The sequence below is a fragment of the Martes martes genome, assembly GCF_963455335.1.
Source record: "Martes martes genome assembly, chromosome: 1".
Classification (NCBI taxonomy): Eukaryota; Metazoa; Chordata; class Mammalia; order Carnivora; family Mustelidae; genus Martes; species Martes martes.
The window spans coordinates 203,650,264-203,664,031 of NC_137888.1; the positions used below are offsets into that span (position 1 = coordinate 203,650,264).

A 13,768-nucleotide genomic window follows, 5' to 3' on the forward strand; every position below is an offset into this window, starting at 1 on the left:
GCTCCAAGGTGACCCTCGCGCACTTCCCAATGCTGTCCTCAGGCCCCGGGGGGGTCAGAGGGTTGGGATTTTGCTGGGTCATCGACCTAGCAATACCAGCAAGTCCGGTCAGGTCCGGGGCCAGGACGGCTCATCAGGGGGCCCCTGGTCACCCACGGATGCCCTGGAAAGTGATCCAGAGCTGGTTTCAGGGTGGCCAAGAGGGTGACCAGGGAGAACAAACAGCCTTTGCTTCTTGGCCAGATCAGATTCCACGGCCGGCGCCAGAGCAGCCTGGGCGGGACCCAACAGGCGCCCAGAGAGCGGAGAGGTGGGGAGATGTCTCAGCACCAAAGGCCTAGTTTTCCGGAGGCAGCTGAGCTATATGGGGGAGGGGGCACATTTTCAGTCTCCCCTTGCCCCCCTGTCCAGGACAGCTTGCTGTCTCTCCCCTCAGACTTCCAGGACAGGACCATTCTGCTTCCCTCTGACCCCAGACCAGGACAGGCCACAAGTGGCTGGGCGGGTGGTACACCCCTGCGGGGGACCCAGTGGGGCGAGTTCTGGCCGGTGATCTGTGAGCAGAGCTCTGACGAGGCACTTCCGACCCAGGGTATCTCACTGACAGGGCAAGAGCTTCCTGAGTCTGGCCCTGCTGTCACAGCAGAGAAGGGGCAGCCCCTTTGGGCGGGTCTCAGAGACTGTGACCAGCAGTCTGTTGCTGTCCTGCCATGGGCACCCAGTACAAAAGAGAAAGAAGCCTTAGCCTTTCTAAGCCACAGAGATCCGGGGATGTTCCTGACAGCAGCAGAGCCTGGGCCACCCTGCCGCTATGGGGACCTAGGGCGGACAGAGCAGGAAAGGAAGAAATGCGGGTGTGGGAGAAAAATGGTGTGAGCCTGGGATCACTCATTTACAAATCGGCCCACCCCACTGTGCACAGATCCCGTGTTTGTTGAGTGCCGCTGGCCGAGATTGATTTGCCACCTTCAAACCAAGGCTTGTAGCACTTCATGGTCACTCAGGGACACGCACAGAGCAGGGTTCTGGAAATGTGAATCCCCGAGGAACACGGCCCCCATTGAAGTGGGACGCCATCTTGCTTCAACTTGGACTGTGAACAGGTGACCTTTTTAAGGTCCATCTAGTGGCACATTTTCCACATTTTTGCACGGCAGTTTTGCTATTTAAAAAGGTCTCCGGCGGGCACCGGAGTGGCTCAGTGGGTTAAGCCTCTGCCTTTGGCTCAGGTCATGACCTCAGGGTCCTAGGATAGAGCCCCACGTCAGGCTCTCTGCTCAGCAGGGGTCCTGCTTCCTCCTCTCTGCCTGCTGCTCTGCCTACTTGTGACCTCTGTCTGTCAAATAAATAAAATCTTAAAAAAAAAAAAAAAAAGGGCCTCCAGGGGCACCTGGGTGGCTCAGTCAATTGAGCGGCTGCCTTTGGCCCAGGTCGTGGTCTCAGGGTCCTGGGATAGAGCACCACGCTGGGCTCCCTGCTCAGCAGGGAGTCTGCTTTTCCCTCTCCCTTTGCCCCTCTCCCCCGCTGGTGAGCTCTCTTTCTCTCTCTCAAGTAAATAAATAAATAAATAAATAAAAATAAATCTAAAAAAAAAAAAAGAAAAATGTCTCCAAGCACAGTGCTTAGTGCTGTCTAGTGTCCCCAAATGCAAGAAGGCTGGGATGTGCCTCCTGGAGAAAACGTGTGTTAGATGAGCTTTGTTCAGACTTGACTTAAGAGCGCGGACGGCTGGGAGTTCAATGTTAACCAGTCAGCCGTATGTATTAAATAAGGCGTCTTGAAACACACACCAAACAAGGTCACGGACTGATTGCTCGACAAGAAGGTGACTAAAGGCTTGCAGGAACCTACCTCCGTATTCGCTGTGGAATCCAGTATTCCCTAACTCAGCGTTCACTGCAATGTTACAGAACGGAACTACTACGAACTAGGAGAATTGGCTGAATGGATCCACCGCAGAGCAGAGCAAAAAGACACACAGAAGAGCTTGAAGGTGAAGACAGTAGGCTCTGGGTTCAAATCTCAGCTGTGGGGGCACCTGCGTGGCTCGGTTGGTTAAGCGTATGCCTCCGGCTCAGGTCAGGATCTCAGGGTCCTGGGCTGGAGCCCTGCATCCGGCTCTGTGCTCAGAAGGGAGTTTGGTTGCCCCTTTGCCCCTGCCCCTGCTCATGCTCGCTCTCTCTCGAATAAAATCTTTTAAAAAAGAACATCTCAGCTGTGACCTCAGCTGCCCCGGCCTCAGTTTCCCTATCTGTAAGATGCCAAAACTAGGCCTTCCTACCAGGGTGTGGAGACACCAAATGAGACACTGCACATCGGGTGTTGGGGATCTGATCCCCTCCCCACAATCCAAACGTAACCGAAACTGTTACTCCTGCTACGTGCAGTGTCAGAGGGGGGGACTGGGGCTGCTCTGATCTACGGGCCCGCTCAGTCACTCGCTAAGCCTGTTCCCTGCCCCTGCGCATATTCTGGCCGTGGCAGTGGAGCTGCCGCCTCTCCTCGATTTTGCTTACTGGGTGGGCATCTGCCCTGTCTTGTGCTGGGTGCGCATGGCAGACGGTGAGCCACAGAGGACCGGCGGCCACGATCGGGACTCCAGACGGTGGGCACAGGATGGTGTTTATTGCCGGGAGGACGCCCGCGTGGCCTCCAGGCACCAGAGAGTTTTGACACAAATGACTTGAAGGCACTGGTTTCCGTCCAGCCCCCACACCTGCCCTGCAGGGCCCAGGGGGCGAGAGACCCCATCACCAAGCAGACCGATCTTGTTCCTTCTCCAGGGCTGTGGCTCCCCTCGGTGGCTGAGGGTCTAGAACGCCCTGCCCTGCCAAGGTTCCCAAGATGCTGTGGGGCAGGGCGGCGGCTGGTCCCGGGGTGGCGGGTGGGGGGCTGCGTCCTGGGACTGACCGAGAGCTACGAGACGCTGGGGGGCAGGCGTGCGGCTGCAGTCTTCTCTACCACGAAGCCGTAGTTATACTGGGGGGCAGCAGAGCAGCGGGAAAGAGAGAACAGAGTGAGTGAGGGGGGCACAGTGGTGCCTGAGGAATGGTGAGGGGATAAAGACAATTAGGGGCTTAGCGAGCTCCAGCTCTCAGGAGATGGGGTGTGGCTGGGGGAACTGGGTAGCAGGAAGGTGGGGGTCCCCTAGCACCCCATCCTGGGCCCCACACCCACCTCCTCTTCAATATCCGCCAGCGACTTGATTGTCAGATCAGCAAAGGCAGAGAAGGCCTGGTGGGCAGACGTGGGTCAGTCTTGCGGGAGGAACCCTAACCCCCGGGACCCCATTCCCTCATCCTCAAGGAGGGCCACCCCCCAGTATTTGCCTGAACATCCCCTCATCCTTGCTGCCACAGCCTCCTGCCGCCAGCATCCAGTTGTCCCGCCTGATTCCCCATTCTGGGACTAAGACCCTCTGGCTTCCAGCCTCCTCCAACCCCGGAACACTGGCCTCTGTGCTGGGCTACTGGGTACACAGATGACCCTCCTTCCCTCCCTGCATCCTGAACCCCTAGGAAGGCAACTGGCAGGCGCAGACCCAGGATCCCCCAGCAGAGACTCACCAGGGGGCCACAGCTCTTGCCCTCAAACCGGGGGTGCAGGGTGAAGGGAACACCATCCATGGCTGAGGAAGGCAGGTAAGGGTAGGGGCTGAGACACAAGGAGGGTGCGGCCTGCCTGCGGTCCACCCCCAGCCAGAGAGGCCCTTTCCCAAGCCCCAAGCTCTCTGCAGTCTTTGCCAAAAACTGGGGAGGCCCAAGCCGGCTTCCAACCCTGACCCCACCCCCTCCTGGCTAGCCCACCTCCAGCCAGTCTTACCCCGCCCCAGTGCCTCGGTTTCTTGCACGGCGCTCACCTGAGATGCCGTAGAGGTTGGACGCCTCGTAGATGGAGTCGCTCCGCCGCAGAGTAGATGCCCGAGAGCCTAACCTGGACAGGGTCCGCTCTGGAAAGCCACCCTTACTGATGGGGGCAGGACAGCACAGGTCAGCCCTAATTCCCCCCACGGCCACCCCATCCCCAAGCCTGAGGACTCACCTGGGCTGGGCAGGTGGGTCCAGGGAGAGGCCCCGCATGTCCTGGCTGAGAGCTCGGGGCTTGGGCACCGGCCTTGGGGCCTTGGCCTTCCTGCACCAAATGGCAAAGCCCCCCATGTCCCTAGGAGGAGAGAGAAGTAGGGAGGGGTCCTGGCCCAAGAGGATGACCCCAGACCTTTGGGGGATTTGCCTTCTGTCTTAGCCCACACCCTGAGCAACATCCAAATTAATATTGCTGGGTCTGAGCACGTACTGTGAGCTTCAGACTCATCAACGCACCCCTCACAAGAACCCTACAAGACTGATACAATGAGCCCGGATTTAACCTGTGGAAACTGAGGCACAGGGAAGTGACAGAAGGCACAGGAAGCCTCAGGAGAGTCCCTGAGGGTCAGCAGGGCAGATATGGGAGCTGGACGGCAAAGGAGGCCAGAGGCTAGGGGTGGCCGTACCCTACTCGCAGGTATCCAGGCACCGTCTTGGTCTTCCCGCTCAGCCGGACATCGAACACAGCCATGTCTGCAGCCCCCAGGGGCACCAGCTTCACACACATGCGTTTCTTCTTGGACACAGAGGCCTCTGGGAGTGGGGAGGGGGGCAAGGGTGTGAGAAGAGGGAAGAAGCAGTGAAGAGGGTCCAAAGATGGCTCCAGGATGATGCTCGCCAGGGCACTGTTTAAAGCAGCTCCCTGGAGAGCTTTAGGTCAATGGTTAAATCATGAATGGTATAGCCAAAGGAGGGGACTCCATGTAGCCTCTAGGAGCTGGTGACATGGAGAAGCATGCATGGGGTGACTATGGGCACCTAGAGCAAGGGTGGACAGCTATGAAATCAGACAGAACTGAATGCCCATCCTGGCCTGCAAACCTCACTTTTCCTTCGTCCTCTAATCCAGGGGTCAGCAAACTCCAGCCCATGAGCCAAAAGAAGTCCAAAATCTGCTTTTACAGGGCTTATGAGCTAAGAATGGTTTTCATGTTTATAAAGGATTGTGGGGGGGCGGGCAACAAAACTATCTGGCCTGCAAACCCTAAAATATCTACCATCTTGAGCTGAACAGAAAAAGTTTGCCAACTCCAATATCCATAGATACATCCTGAGAGTCAAATACACGTGACAAGTCACAGCGCGAAGCAGGGGGAGCCAGGTGGTTGGAAAGCAGCAGAGGGTCAGGGCTGGGAGCACAGCCCCGGCTATAGGAGCCAGAGGAGAGGGGTGGGGAGAGCTAACCAGAGACCTGGGGGAGAACCAAGTAATAGCTAGAGGGAAGAGTCCGGGAAGGGTGCTCCAGGCAGAGGAAACCGTGTGCAAAAGCCTGGAAAGGAAAAGGCTTGGCAATGACCCGTGGTTCGGCTTGGCTACGGTGTAAGATGTAGCAGAAACAGTAATGAAACGGGTCACAACTCTTGGTCTAGGTCAGAGGCTGTGCCAACCGCACATTTTTACGCAGGGCAGGGCATGTGGCCCCGCCCCAGAACAGGGCTCGACTCCACAGCCAGCCCTGTCTGTCATCACCCAGTGCGCGGTCGTGGCTCGGAAAACAAGCACCTGTCGTCCCTCCACCCTTCCCTGGTCCTACCCACGGGGACCCGAACGCGGCCCCCCATCCCACCCCCAGCCTCGGACGCGGGCCTCACTGGAGTCCAGGGGGTCGCAGACCGGGGAAAAGCCCGGTGGGAGGGGGCTCTTGTCCACCAGGACCTGGATATCGGCCACCACATTCTCCTGCGGATTCTGAGGGGGAGGAAGGGGAGGACACAGCGACAGTCACTCTGCAGCGGGGACAGCGCGCCTGGCGTAGGGCCCCGCAAGAGGACGGGGTAGTGGGCGTACCCGGGGGATGCCGAAGGACGGCGCCTCTTACCTCTAGGCTGCCCAAAGAACTGAGGCACAGAAAGTAGCCAGATTTCTGCGCGAAGCTCTTGCCGAAGCTGGCGGGCGTCCCTTCCACGGTGCAGGAGATCTACGGCGGAGACCAGAGTCAGCATCAGGCTCCTACCCCGACTCGGCCGCCTCTGCCCCACGAATCCCCGGGCCCCCAACGTAGCTCACCGCACTGAATCCCCGCGGGGGAGGCGCCGAGGCCGACGACCAGGCCAGGCCAGTCAGCGGCGCCGTGTCGGTCCCGGGTCCTGGATCCATCCTCCCAGACAAGAGCCGGAGGCTGGGACAGCTTCGCAACTCCCTGCGGCCGAACCGCCGCGGAGTTCGGGTAAGAGTCTGAACTACAAATCCCAGACTACCCTAAGGAAGGCGGGGCCAAAAGAGCCGATTGCGCGTGCCCGGAAGACAGCTGGCCAATCGCGTGGGAAAGTGCAGTCACGTCCCCGTGCGTCGCGCAGGCGCGCCCGTGAGCGACGTTTACGGAAAATTGCGTTGCTTCCTTCTCTCTTCCAGCGACTTCCGCCAGAAATATCCCAGCTCTGCGCTAGAAGTCTTGGCTTACGCTAAACCAGAACTACGCTCCCCAGAAACCCTTGCGGCATCAGCCCCTCCAAGAGACACACACGGGTTTTTAAGGGAGAAATGTGAAAAAAGGCAATTCTAGTTCTAGAAAGTCATCCTAAAGTAAACTTTCATGGGTTATGCAGCGATTAGTTTAAATAACAAAAAATACGGACCACCATGAGCCAATAAATCTTGTGTAACTTGAAGACTTGTTCATGTTACGGGGGGGGGGGGGGGGGAAGACCAAGTTGTGTGAATGGAGGTCTCGGTTCTTGGGTTCCCCACGAAAGATTTGACCGAGGACCCGCGCTGGAGTGAAGCCAGCCAAGAGGAAGGTAGCAAGCACAGAGCAGTTTGTTAAGAACCACACAGTCGACGTGGGAGAGCAGGAAGGTCCAGGGATAGCAGCTGACCTGAGGCTAGGGGTGTCTTTTTTCCTTTTATGTTTAGGAGCACAGCTACGGTGGTCTGCTATTGAGGTTTCCAACTAAGGGATTCCTCCTACCGGTTGCGAAGGGGAGTTTTTGACTCTACTGGGTCTTGCCGGAAGTGTCGTGGCCATCTTCCCCCACAGTGGGGTAGGAGGTGGGAGTCATAGCCACAATGTAAATATATTATAATGAACCCAGGCAGTCACCCTGAAGCACAGATTGGAGAGGAGACCACAGGTTCTGCACCTGTGGTTCTCGGTGGACTAGCCTGCTGCCACAAAGCCACAAAGAAAGCCCCCAGGCTGCTAATGTGTGACCTATTTGTCACCACCCTGGCCTCCAGCTCAGGTCTAATAGCTGCCCACTCCATCCTTCTCAGACACAGTTTTTTTCAATGAGATAGAAAGTACTTAATATGGTAACATGCTTTTATACCCCACAGGGGAAAATACAAAAAATTAGGGAACAGAGTATTGTCTACTCTTCTACATTTTTCCATTTTCTGTAATATCCTGGATTGGCCTACTATCTGGCTTTTATACAACCTGTGACCTAAAAAAGGGTTTTATATGTGTCAATGGTTGAAGGGGGCAGGGAATCAAAAGGGTTCTTAGTGACATGTGAAAAATATAGGACATTCAAATATCAATGGCTATAAGATGCCCCGGGACGCCTGGGTGGCTCCGTTGGTTAAGTGTCTGCCTGAATTCAGCTCAGGTCATGATCCCACAGTCCTGGGATCCAGCGGGTGGGGCTCCCTGCTCAGCAGGAAGCCTGCTTCTCCCTCTGCCTGCTGCTCCCCCTGCTTGTGCTCTCTCTCTTTCACTCTCTGACAGATAAATAAAATCTTAAAAAAAAAAAAAGAAAGAAAGAAAGAAAGAAAGAGAAAGAGAAAGAAAAGGAAAAGAAACAAACGTCCTGGAAAAGATGAACCAAAAAGAGAAGGGGGTTTCAGTTAGCATGGAGGTGGCCTGCTTGGTGGCTATCCGGCTACATTGGAGGCAGATGCCACAGCAGCATTCTAAGCACATGCAAGACAAAACACAAATTGAGGGGCGCCTGGGTGGCTAAGTGGGTTAAGCCTCTGCCTTCGGCTCAGGTCATGATCCCACGATCCTGGGATCGAGCCCCACATCAGACCCTATGCTCAACGGGAAGCCTGCTTCCTCCTCTCTCTCTGCCTGTCTCTCTGCCTACTTGTGATCTGTCTGTCAAATAAATAAAATCTTAAAAAAAAAGAATACAAATTGAGATAATGACTCCCAAAATAAGTAACCATTTTTTTCCACCAGGACTCCCATGATCCAAACTGCTCATTTATTAAGTCCCTTAGGCCAGGGGTGGGATCACTGAGGACATTCACTTGTGTCCTCCTCTGCTTTAATGAAGATGATACATTAGCAGACTCATCAGGTATGAACTTGGATAATGGGGCAGGTGCTTCCATACAAGGCGGTCATAAATCCGAGTCCATCCCAAATTGGCAGACTGCTTTTCTCATTACAGATATTTCAGGGTTTAGTAGGACAGGCTTTATTAGCTATCATTTAAGGCTTTACAGGGTGAACTTAGTAAGGGTGTCTCTGCGCACTATAACTTCCTCCAGGCCAATGGAGGGAACAAACATGGTGGCCCAGCGATCATACCAGTGGAAAACGTGCCCATCTGGCCTCGAGGAGAGAGAGACGGTCAACTTTTGTTACTACAGAGCAGATTGCTGGGAGAACCCAGGGTGACCTGGCCCAACGACCCAGGTGGAAGCCAAGCCAAAGATTTGAGCCACACCATCATTGGGTCCCATTTGGATTTACGTTACAGTGACATCCAACCCATATCCCTGGCGTACTTGGGTTGGTTCCATTTAGAGTGTTTTGTTTTGTTTTGTTTTTCTGTTCCCCACATTGAGGTACATGCGTCCTCTACTGTCTGTAATCCAGGGAAAGCCACATGAACCCATCCCAAATCGGAGTAAAGCCACCTATGGCTCTGATAGTGGTATTTTTAGGACCCTTTGGATGGACTGCCTGTTTTATTCAATCAAAAGAAAAAGAATACCCAGTGCCCAATGTTTTGTTTTGTTTTTTAAGCTTTTATTTATTTATTTATTTGACAGAGAGAGACATGGCGAGAGAGGGACCACAAGCAGGGGGAGTGGGAGAGGGAGAAGCAGGCTTCCCGCTGAGCAGGGATTCCGACTGGGGCTCAATCCTAGGACCCTGGGATCATGACCTGAGCCAGAAGCAGACGCCCAATGACTGAGCCACCTGGGCACCTCCCCCCATGCCCAGTGTTATTGAGAGATGTGCCATAGGCCAGATTTCTGGATCAGTATTGGTAATATCCGCTGAATTAGGAGCACCTGTCCTAGCTTATGCTTCCTTAATGTACTGCTTGTGTGCCTTCTGCTCCACTCCCTGGAGGAGTGGTACCCACCACAGCAATCCTGACAAGCTAAAGAGGGACGGCTGCCCGAATCCCCACCAGTGTGGATTGACTCCTTTGCCAGGCACACAAGTGGGTCCTCAGTAGAAAGGTAGTTCCCTTGGGTGCCCATCCCATGACCGGACACCCCCCGGGGCAGCCGAAGTCTAGGGCCAAAAAGACAGCTATATAGTAGAAACTTGTATGGGAGAGTCTTGTTAATGTGGCTGCCGCTTTAGGAACCTGGCTGGGTTGTACGTACCAGGCCTGATCTGTTGGCCGGGGGAGATGTGAAGAGACAGGACGAGAGGCAGGACAGGCTCAGGATCTGTGAGTTCTCCCCTCTTTCTGGGGTGTGTGGTCCATTCCAGGTTTAGTGGGATCCCACAGATCGGGCTTAATAACAGGACAACAGGATCCCAGTGGAGACTAAAGATTGAAGTACCTCACCCATCGCGGCGGGACGTCCCATTGTCAGTGCCAGTAGATAACGCCTCTCCCCGGTGGGATGGGGCTTGGTGTCCTCAACAGCACAGCACGTTGGTCCCAGCGAGAATCAGGGCCATCGCTGTCTCCGGAGACTCCCAACAGCTTTGCGGGACTGGGTGCCTTGCCAGGGGTCCCCAGGCTGGCAGATGGGGTGGTGGGTTGATGATTCCAATGCCTTAAGCCTGCAACAGTCCCATCGTCCACCCTGCCAAGCTGGCTTTACCTATTAGCAATTTAACCTGCTGCTTTAATAGTCCATTCTTCCTTTCTCCCAACCGTGCTGCTCATGGCTGAGCGGGGAGTTGGAGCCTCCATTCCCTGTTCTTCTGCCCGGTCTTGCACATCATGACCCTTAAAACGTGACCCCAATCACTGTCCACTTGATGAGGATTTCTGTACATCATACTCAGTGTCTCTAATCCCTTAATGGAGGTAGCCTGCTTTGCACCTCGGTGACAGGGGAAAGCTTGGGCCAGATGCATGGACCTCACAAACCAAACCGCAGTTAGAGCCCTCGCTCAGGGGTGGCTCAGTCAGTACAGCGTGTGACTCTGGATCTCAGGGTCGTGAGTTCAAGTCCCACTCTGGGTGTGGAGATGACTTAATAAATGAACTTAAAATAAAAAAAAAAAAAGAACCGTCAGCGGGAAAGGGACAACATAATAAACTTGGCAATGCCTTACTGGTTGGGACCTCCAGTGGATGGCCCACGACGACTCCTTTGGCAGTTACCTGGGGTGTTGTTCTAGAACATAGAGGACATGGTATTCCGTTAACCAAGTCACTGGATTTCAAGGGCAATCCTTGGCGATACACCGTCCCGCCCTGGTGCCACAGCGGCCATTCTTCCTATGTACCCAGTCTGTGGTATCTGCTGAAAGAATGATGGCCAGGCCTCCTCCCTGGGCTGGGGCATCAGCTCTCTGAATTTCGGGAGCCCGGGGTCGGGGTTCAGCACCTGGAAGATAATGAGGATGCCTCTGTCTCCTGCAGGTGAACGCAGATGTCCTCCCACATACCCTGACCCCACAAAGGCTTGTTCATGATCGCCCACCTCTCAGCTTTCCTTGTCTAAGCCCTGGGGTTCATCCTTTTAAAACAGCCCAACTATCAGTGCAAAGGGTTAACGAGGCTTCTGAGTGATAGGCCAAACCAGCTCTGAGCTGAACCCACTGGAGGCTGTGGTTTGTTCCTTTTTCCGTCCAGATGGTGTCAGTGTGAAACTGCCTAACAATGGTAGCTCACGTGGGTAGGCTACCCCGACTAGAACATTCTGCGTGCCAGGCATCAGCCGAAAAGTGCCCCTCACTCCCTGTGGGCCTCAGAGGCTCCCTACAGGAATAGGGGTGGGGATCTTTGGAGGCTCTAGCTCCTCCATGGGGCCTAGCAGCCCCTCCTTTCTAGATGCCGTGGGCTGGTAGGTAGGGTGCCCCATTGCCACAAGTCAGCACGCCTTAGTCAAAGTGGGAGTTCAAACCAGGGCAGAGGTGAGTCGATGGGACAGGCTCTCAACCCACCCCTTGCCCCGGCAGAGAAGTTCTTACAGGGATATGCCCTCCCTTCGTGAGCGGCTCAACCTGCATGGCGGTGCCCGGGTCTTGAGTCTGCCGCAGGTTCACCGCACACCCTCCCACCCACAGATGTCCCAGCAAAGTCTGCAGAGCGTCCCTGAACAGAGACAGATCTTTACATGTCGGCATCGCGTCATCGGTGTAACGGGCCCATTTTACGGATGTGGGGAGGGAGGACGGGGGCCAGTCTTGGGCTACCATCCATCCTGTGACATACGGTGGGGCTGGCAGGTAGCCTTGGGAAGCAGTTGAGAAGTCCACTGGGGTCCCTCCCACATGAAGGTGAACTGAGCTTGTGTCTAGTGGCCAGGGGTGTATTGGAAAAGGCATTTGCCAAGTCCTGCTCAGCATGATACACTCCTAGGGCCGTGAGCAGGGTGGCAGGGTTGAGCACAGCCACATGGTTGGGGGACCACAATTTATTCAAGTCTCAGTCATCCGCCAGGAGCCATCTATTCTCTCTACTGGCCATACTGAGCTGTTGAAAGCACCGGGGCAAGGTGTCCCATACCAACTTGGTGCAGTGCTTGACTCATCTCTCCTCTTTCTTTAGGCCCCTTGGGAATTATAACATTTGACAGTACCCCTCTTTTGTGTCAATGGCTGGCCTCCAGAATTCACCATTAGAGGTCTGCAGACTTTGGCCTCGTAGGATGTCTGTGCCCAGGATGTTCTCTGGTACTGGAGAAGGAAAAACCTCCAATTCTCCATATTCTTGGGGCGCCTGGGCAGCTCAGTTGGTTAAGCATCTGCCTTCGGCTCAGGGTATGTCCCCAGGGTCCTGGGATCGAGCCCCATATCAGGGCCCCCTGCTCAGAGGGGAGCCTGCTTCTCCATCTCCTCCCTGCTCCTGCTCTCTCTCACTATCTCTGTCTGTCTCTCTCTCTCTCCAATAAATAAAATCTTTAAAAAAAGAATTTGCTGTACCTTTTCTATCGATTTCCAGGGCCGCATGCTCAGGGGGTCCTCCTCATTGGGCCCTCCTCATTGGGCCAAGCCTCCCAGAGGCTAGAAGAATCCACTCTACAAGGCGAATACCTTGAGGCCCATACGCAGGTGCTCTCAGAGGGTGGGGTGTGTGCCGGTGCTGCTCATTTTCTCTGCCTCCTGCCCAGAAAGAGAAACTCCATCGTCTGGATCCCATAGGGGCACTGCGCTTGCCTGGATAATTTCCCCGGCCTTTTGCTGGGACTTGGCCCCCATATCGATATAGGGAGAATCCATTCTCTTATCTTGTGCATTTCCGGCACGGGGAGCTGCCCCACTGGCTGGGGCTGCCGCTGCTTTCCTTGGTACCTGAGATTCCCTCTTCCCCTCTGGTTTGTGCTCTCTCTCTCGAATAAGTAAGTAAATAGTTAAAAGGAAGGAGGGAAGGGAAGGGAAAGGAAAGGAAAGGAAGAAGGAAGGATGGAAGGAAGAAAGCGAGGAAGGAAGCTCTCTCCAAATATTCCCAGTGGATAGAGAAAGAGGAAAGGGGAGGGGAGGGGAGGGGAGGGGAGGAAAGAGGGAGGAAGGAAGGGAGAGAGAGAAAGGGAGAAAGAAAGGGAGGGAGGGAGAAAGAAAGAAGGAGAGAGAGAAGGAAGGAAGAAAAAGGAAGGGAAGGAGGGAGGAAGGAAGGGAGGGAAAGAAAGAAAGAAGGAAAGAAAGAAAGAGAAAGAAAGAGGGAGGGAGGGAAGAAGGAAAGGAGGGAGGAAGAGAGACGGGCGGGAAGGAAGGAAGGAAGCTGTCTCCAGGTATCTCCTGGGGACAGAACTGCCCCTGAATGAGAACCCTCGTGCCAGCGCCTTCCTACAAGCCTGGAGATGACCTCTGTCACCCACCCAGGCCCATGCACTACTGAAAACATCTCAAGAGCAAGACCTTACACAACAAGGCGTTTGGTCAACACAATGAAATGCGTGTGTAGTTTAACAACAAGAAAGAGATAAAAAACCTGAGTGAAGGGAGCAGGATTGTGGGTGACATTTTGAACTTTAAGAAGTTTCTTTGGTGTCCCTACATTATCCTCTCAAGATGAACCACAAAAGGAAAAAGCAACCACGTGTGCTCTTCCAGTCCTGCCCCAGATTGTAGGCTGAGGTGTGGCTGCGCCCGCCCGCTGACTTCCTTCCCCAGGGCACCCCACCGCCCCGGGGAGGAGAGTGACTTCGCAGTGGAGACACCTGACGGAGCCCATCCCAGCCAGGTGATCCAGGTCAACACCACCGTGAAACGCCATGCTGATGGCATGTACCCTGGACCTGGTGAGCCGAGCAGGCTGCTTCACCTCTGTGGTCCTCCCCCAAAACCTGTCACCACCAGTCCAACCTTGAAAAAACACCAGACAAGTCACAGCTGGGCAATTTCCACAACACACCTGACCAGTTCT

At 54.8% G+C, this 13,768-nt stretch overlaps 1 protein-coding gene and 1 long non-coding RNA gene across 2 annotated transcripts; both read right to left on the reverse strand.

Annotated features, from left to right (window-relative positions):
- Positions 1–1,737: 1,737 nt before the first annotated feature.
- On the reverse strand, positions 1,738–6,266 carry MVB12A (multivesicular body subunit 12A). The gene is made up of 9 exons (XM_080805606.1): positions 6,093–6,266; positions 5,905–6,003; positions 5,678–5,774; positions 4,493–4,619; positions 4,042–4,161; positions 3,860–3,966; positions 3,567–3,628; positions 3,178–3,234; positions 1,738–2,979 (listed from the first exon to the last, which is right to left on the reverse strand). The coding sequence occupies exons 1-9, from the start codon at positions 6,180–6,182 to the stop codon at positions 2,917–2,919; spliced, it is 822 nt and encodes a 273-aa protein (XP_080661732.1). The 5' UTR covers positions 6,183–6,266; the 3' UTR covers positions 1,738–2,916.
- Positions 6,267–9,033: 2,767 nt separating this feature from the next.
- On the reverse strand, positions 9,034–12,503 carry LOC308344260. The gene is made up of 3 exons (XR_013966975.1): positions 12,328–12,503; positions 10,562–10,787; positions 9,034–10,442 (listed from the first exon to the last, which is right to left on the reverse strand). It is a non-coding gene; the product is annotated as an uncharacterized lncRNA (long non-coding RNA).
- Between the last annotated feature and the right edge of the window lie 1,265 nt (positions 12,504–13,768).

Bases quoted from the DNA above. Each gene is read 5' to 3' on its own strand.
- MVB12A (XM_080805606.1), bottom strand. From the start codon at position 6,182: ATGGATCCAGGACCCGGGACCGACACGGCGCCGCTGACTGGCCTGGCC. The intron at 5,775-5,904 runs GTAAGAGGCGCC...CCTCCCCCTCAG, and splicing joins GTTCTTTGGGCAGCCTAGAG to AATCCGCAGGAGAATGTGGT. The intron at 3,967-4,041 runs GTGAGTCCTCAG...TGCCCCCATCAG, and splicing joins GACCCACCTGCCCAGCCCAG to TAAGGGTGGCTTTCCAGAGC.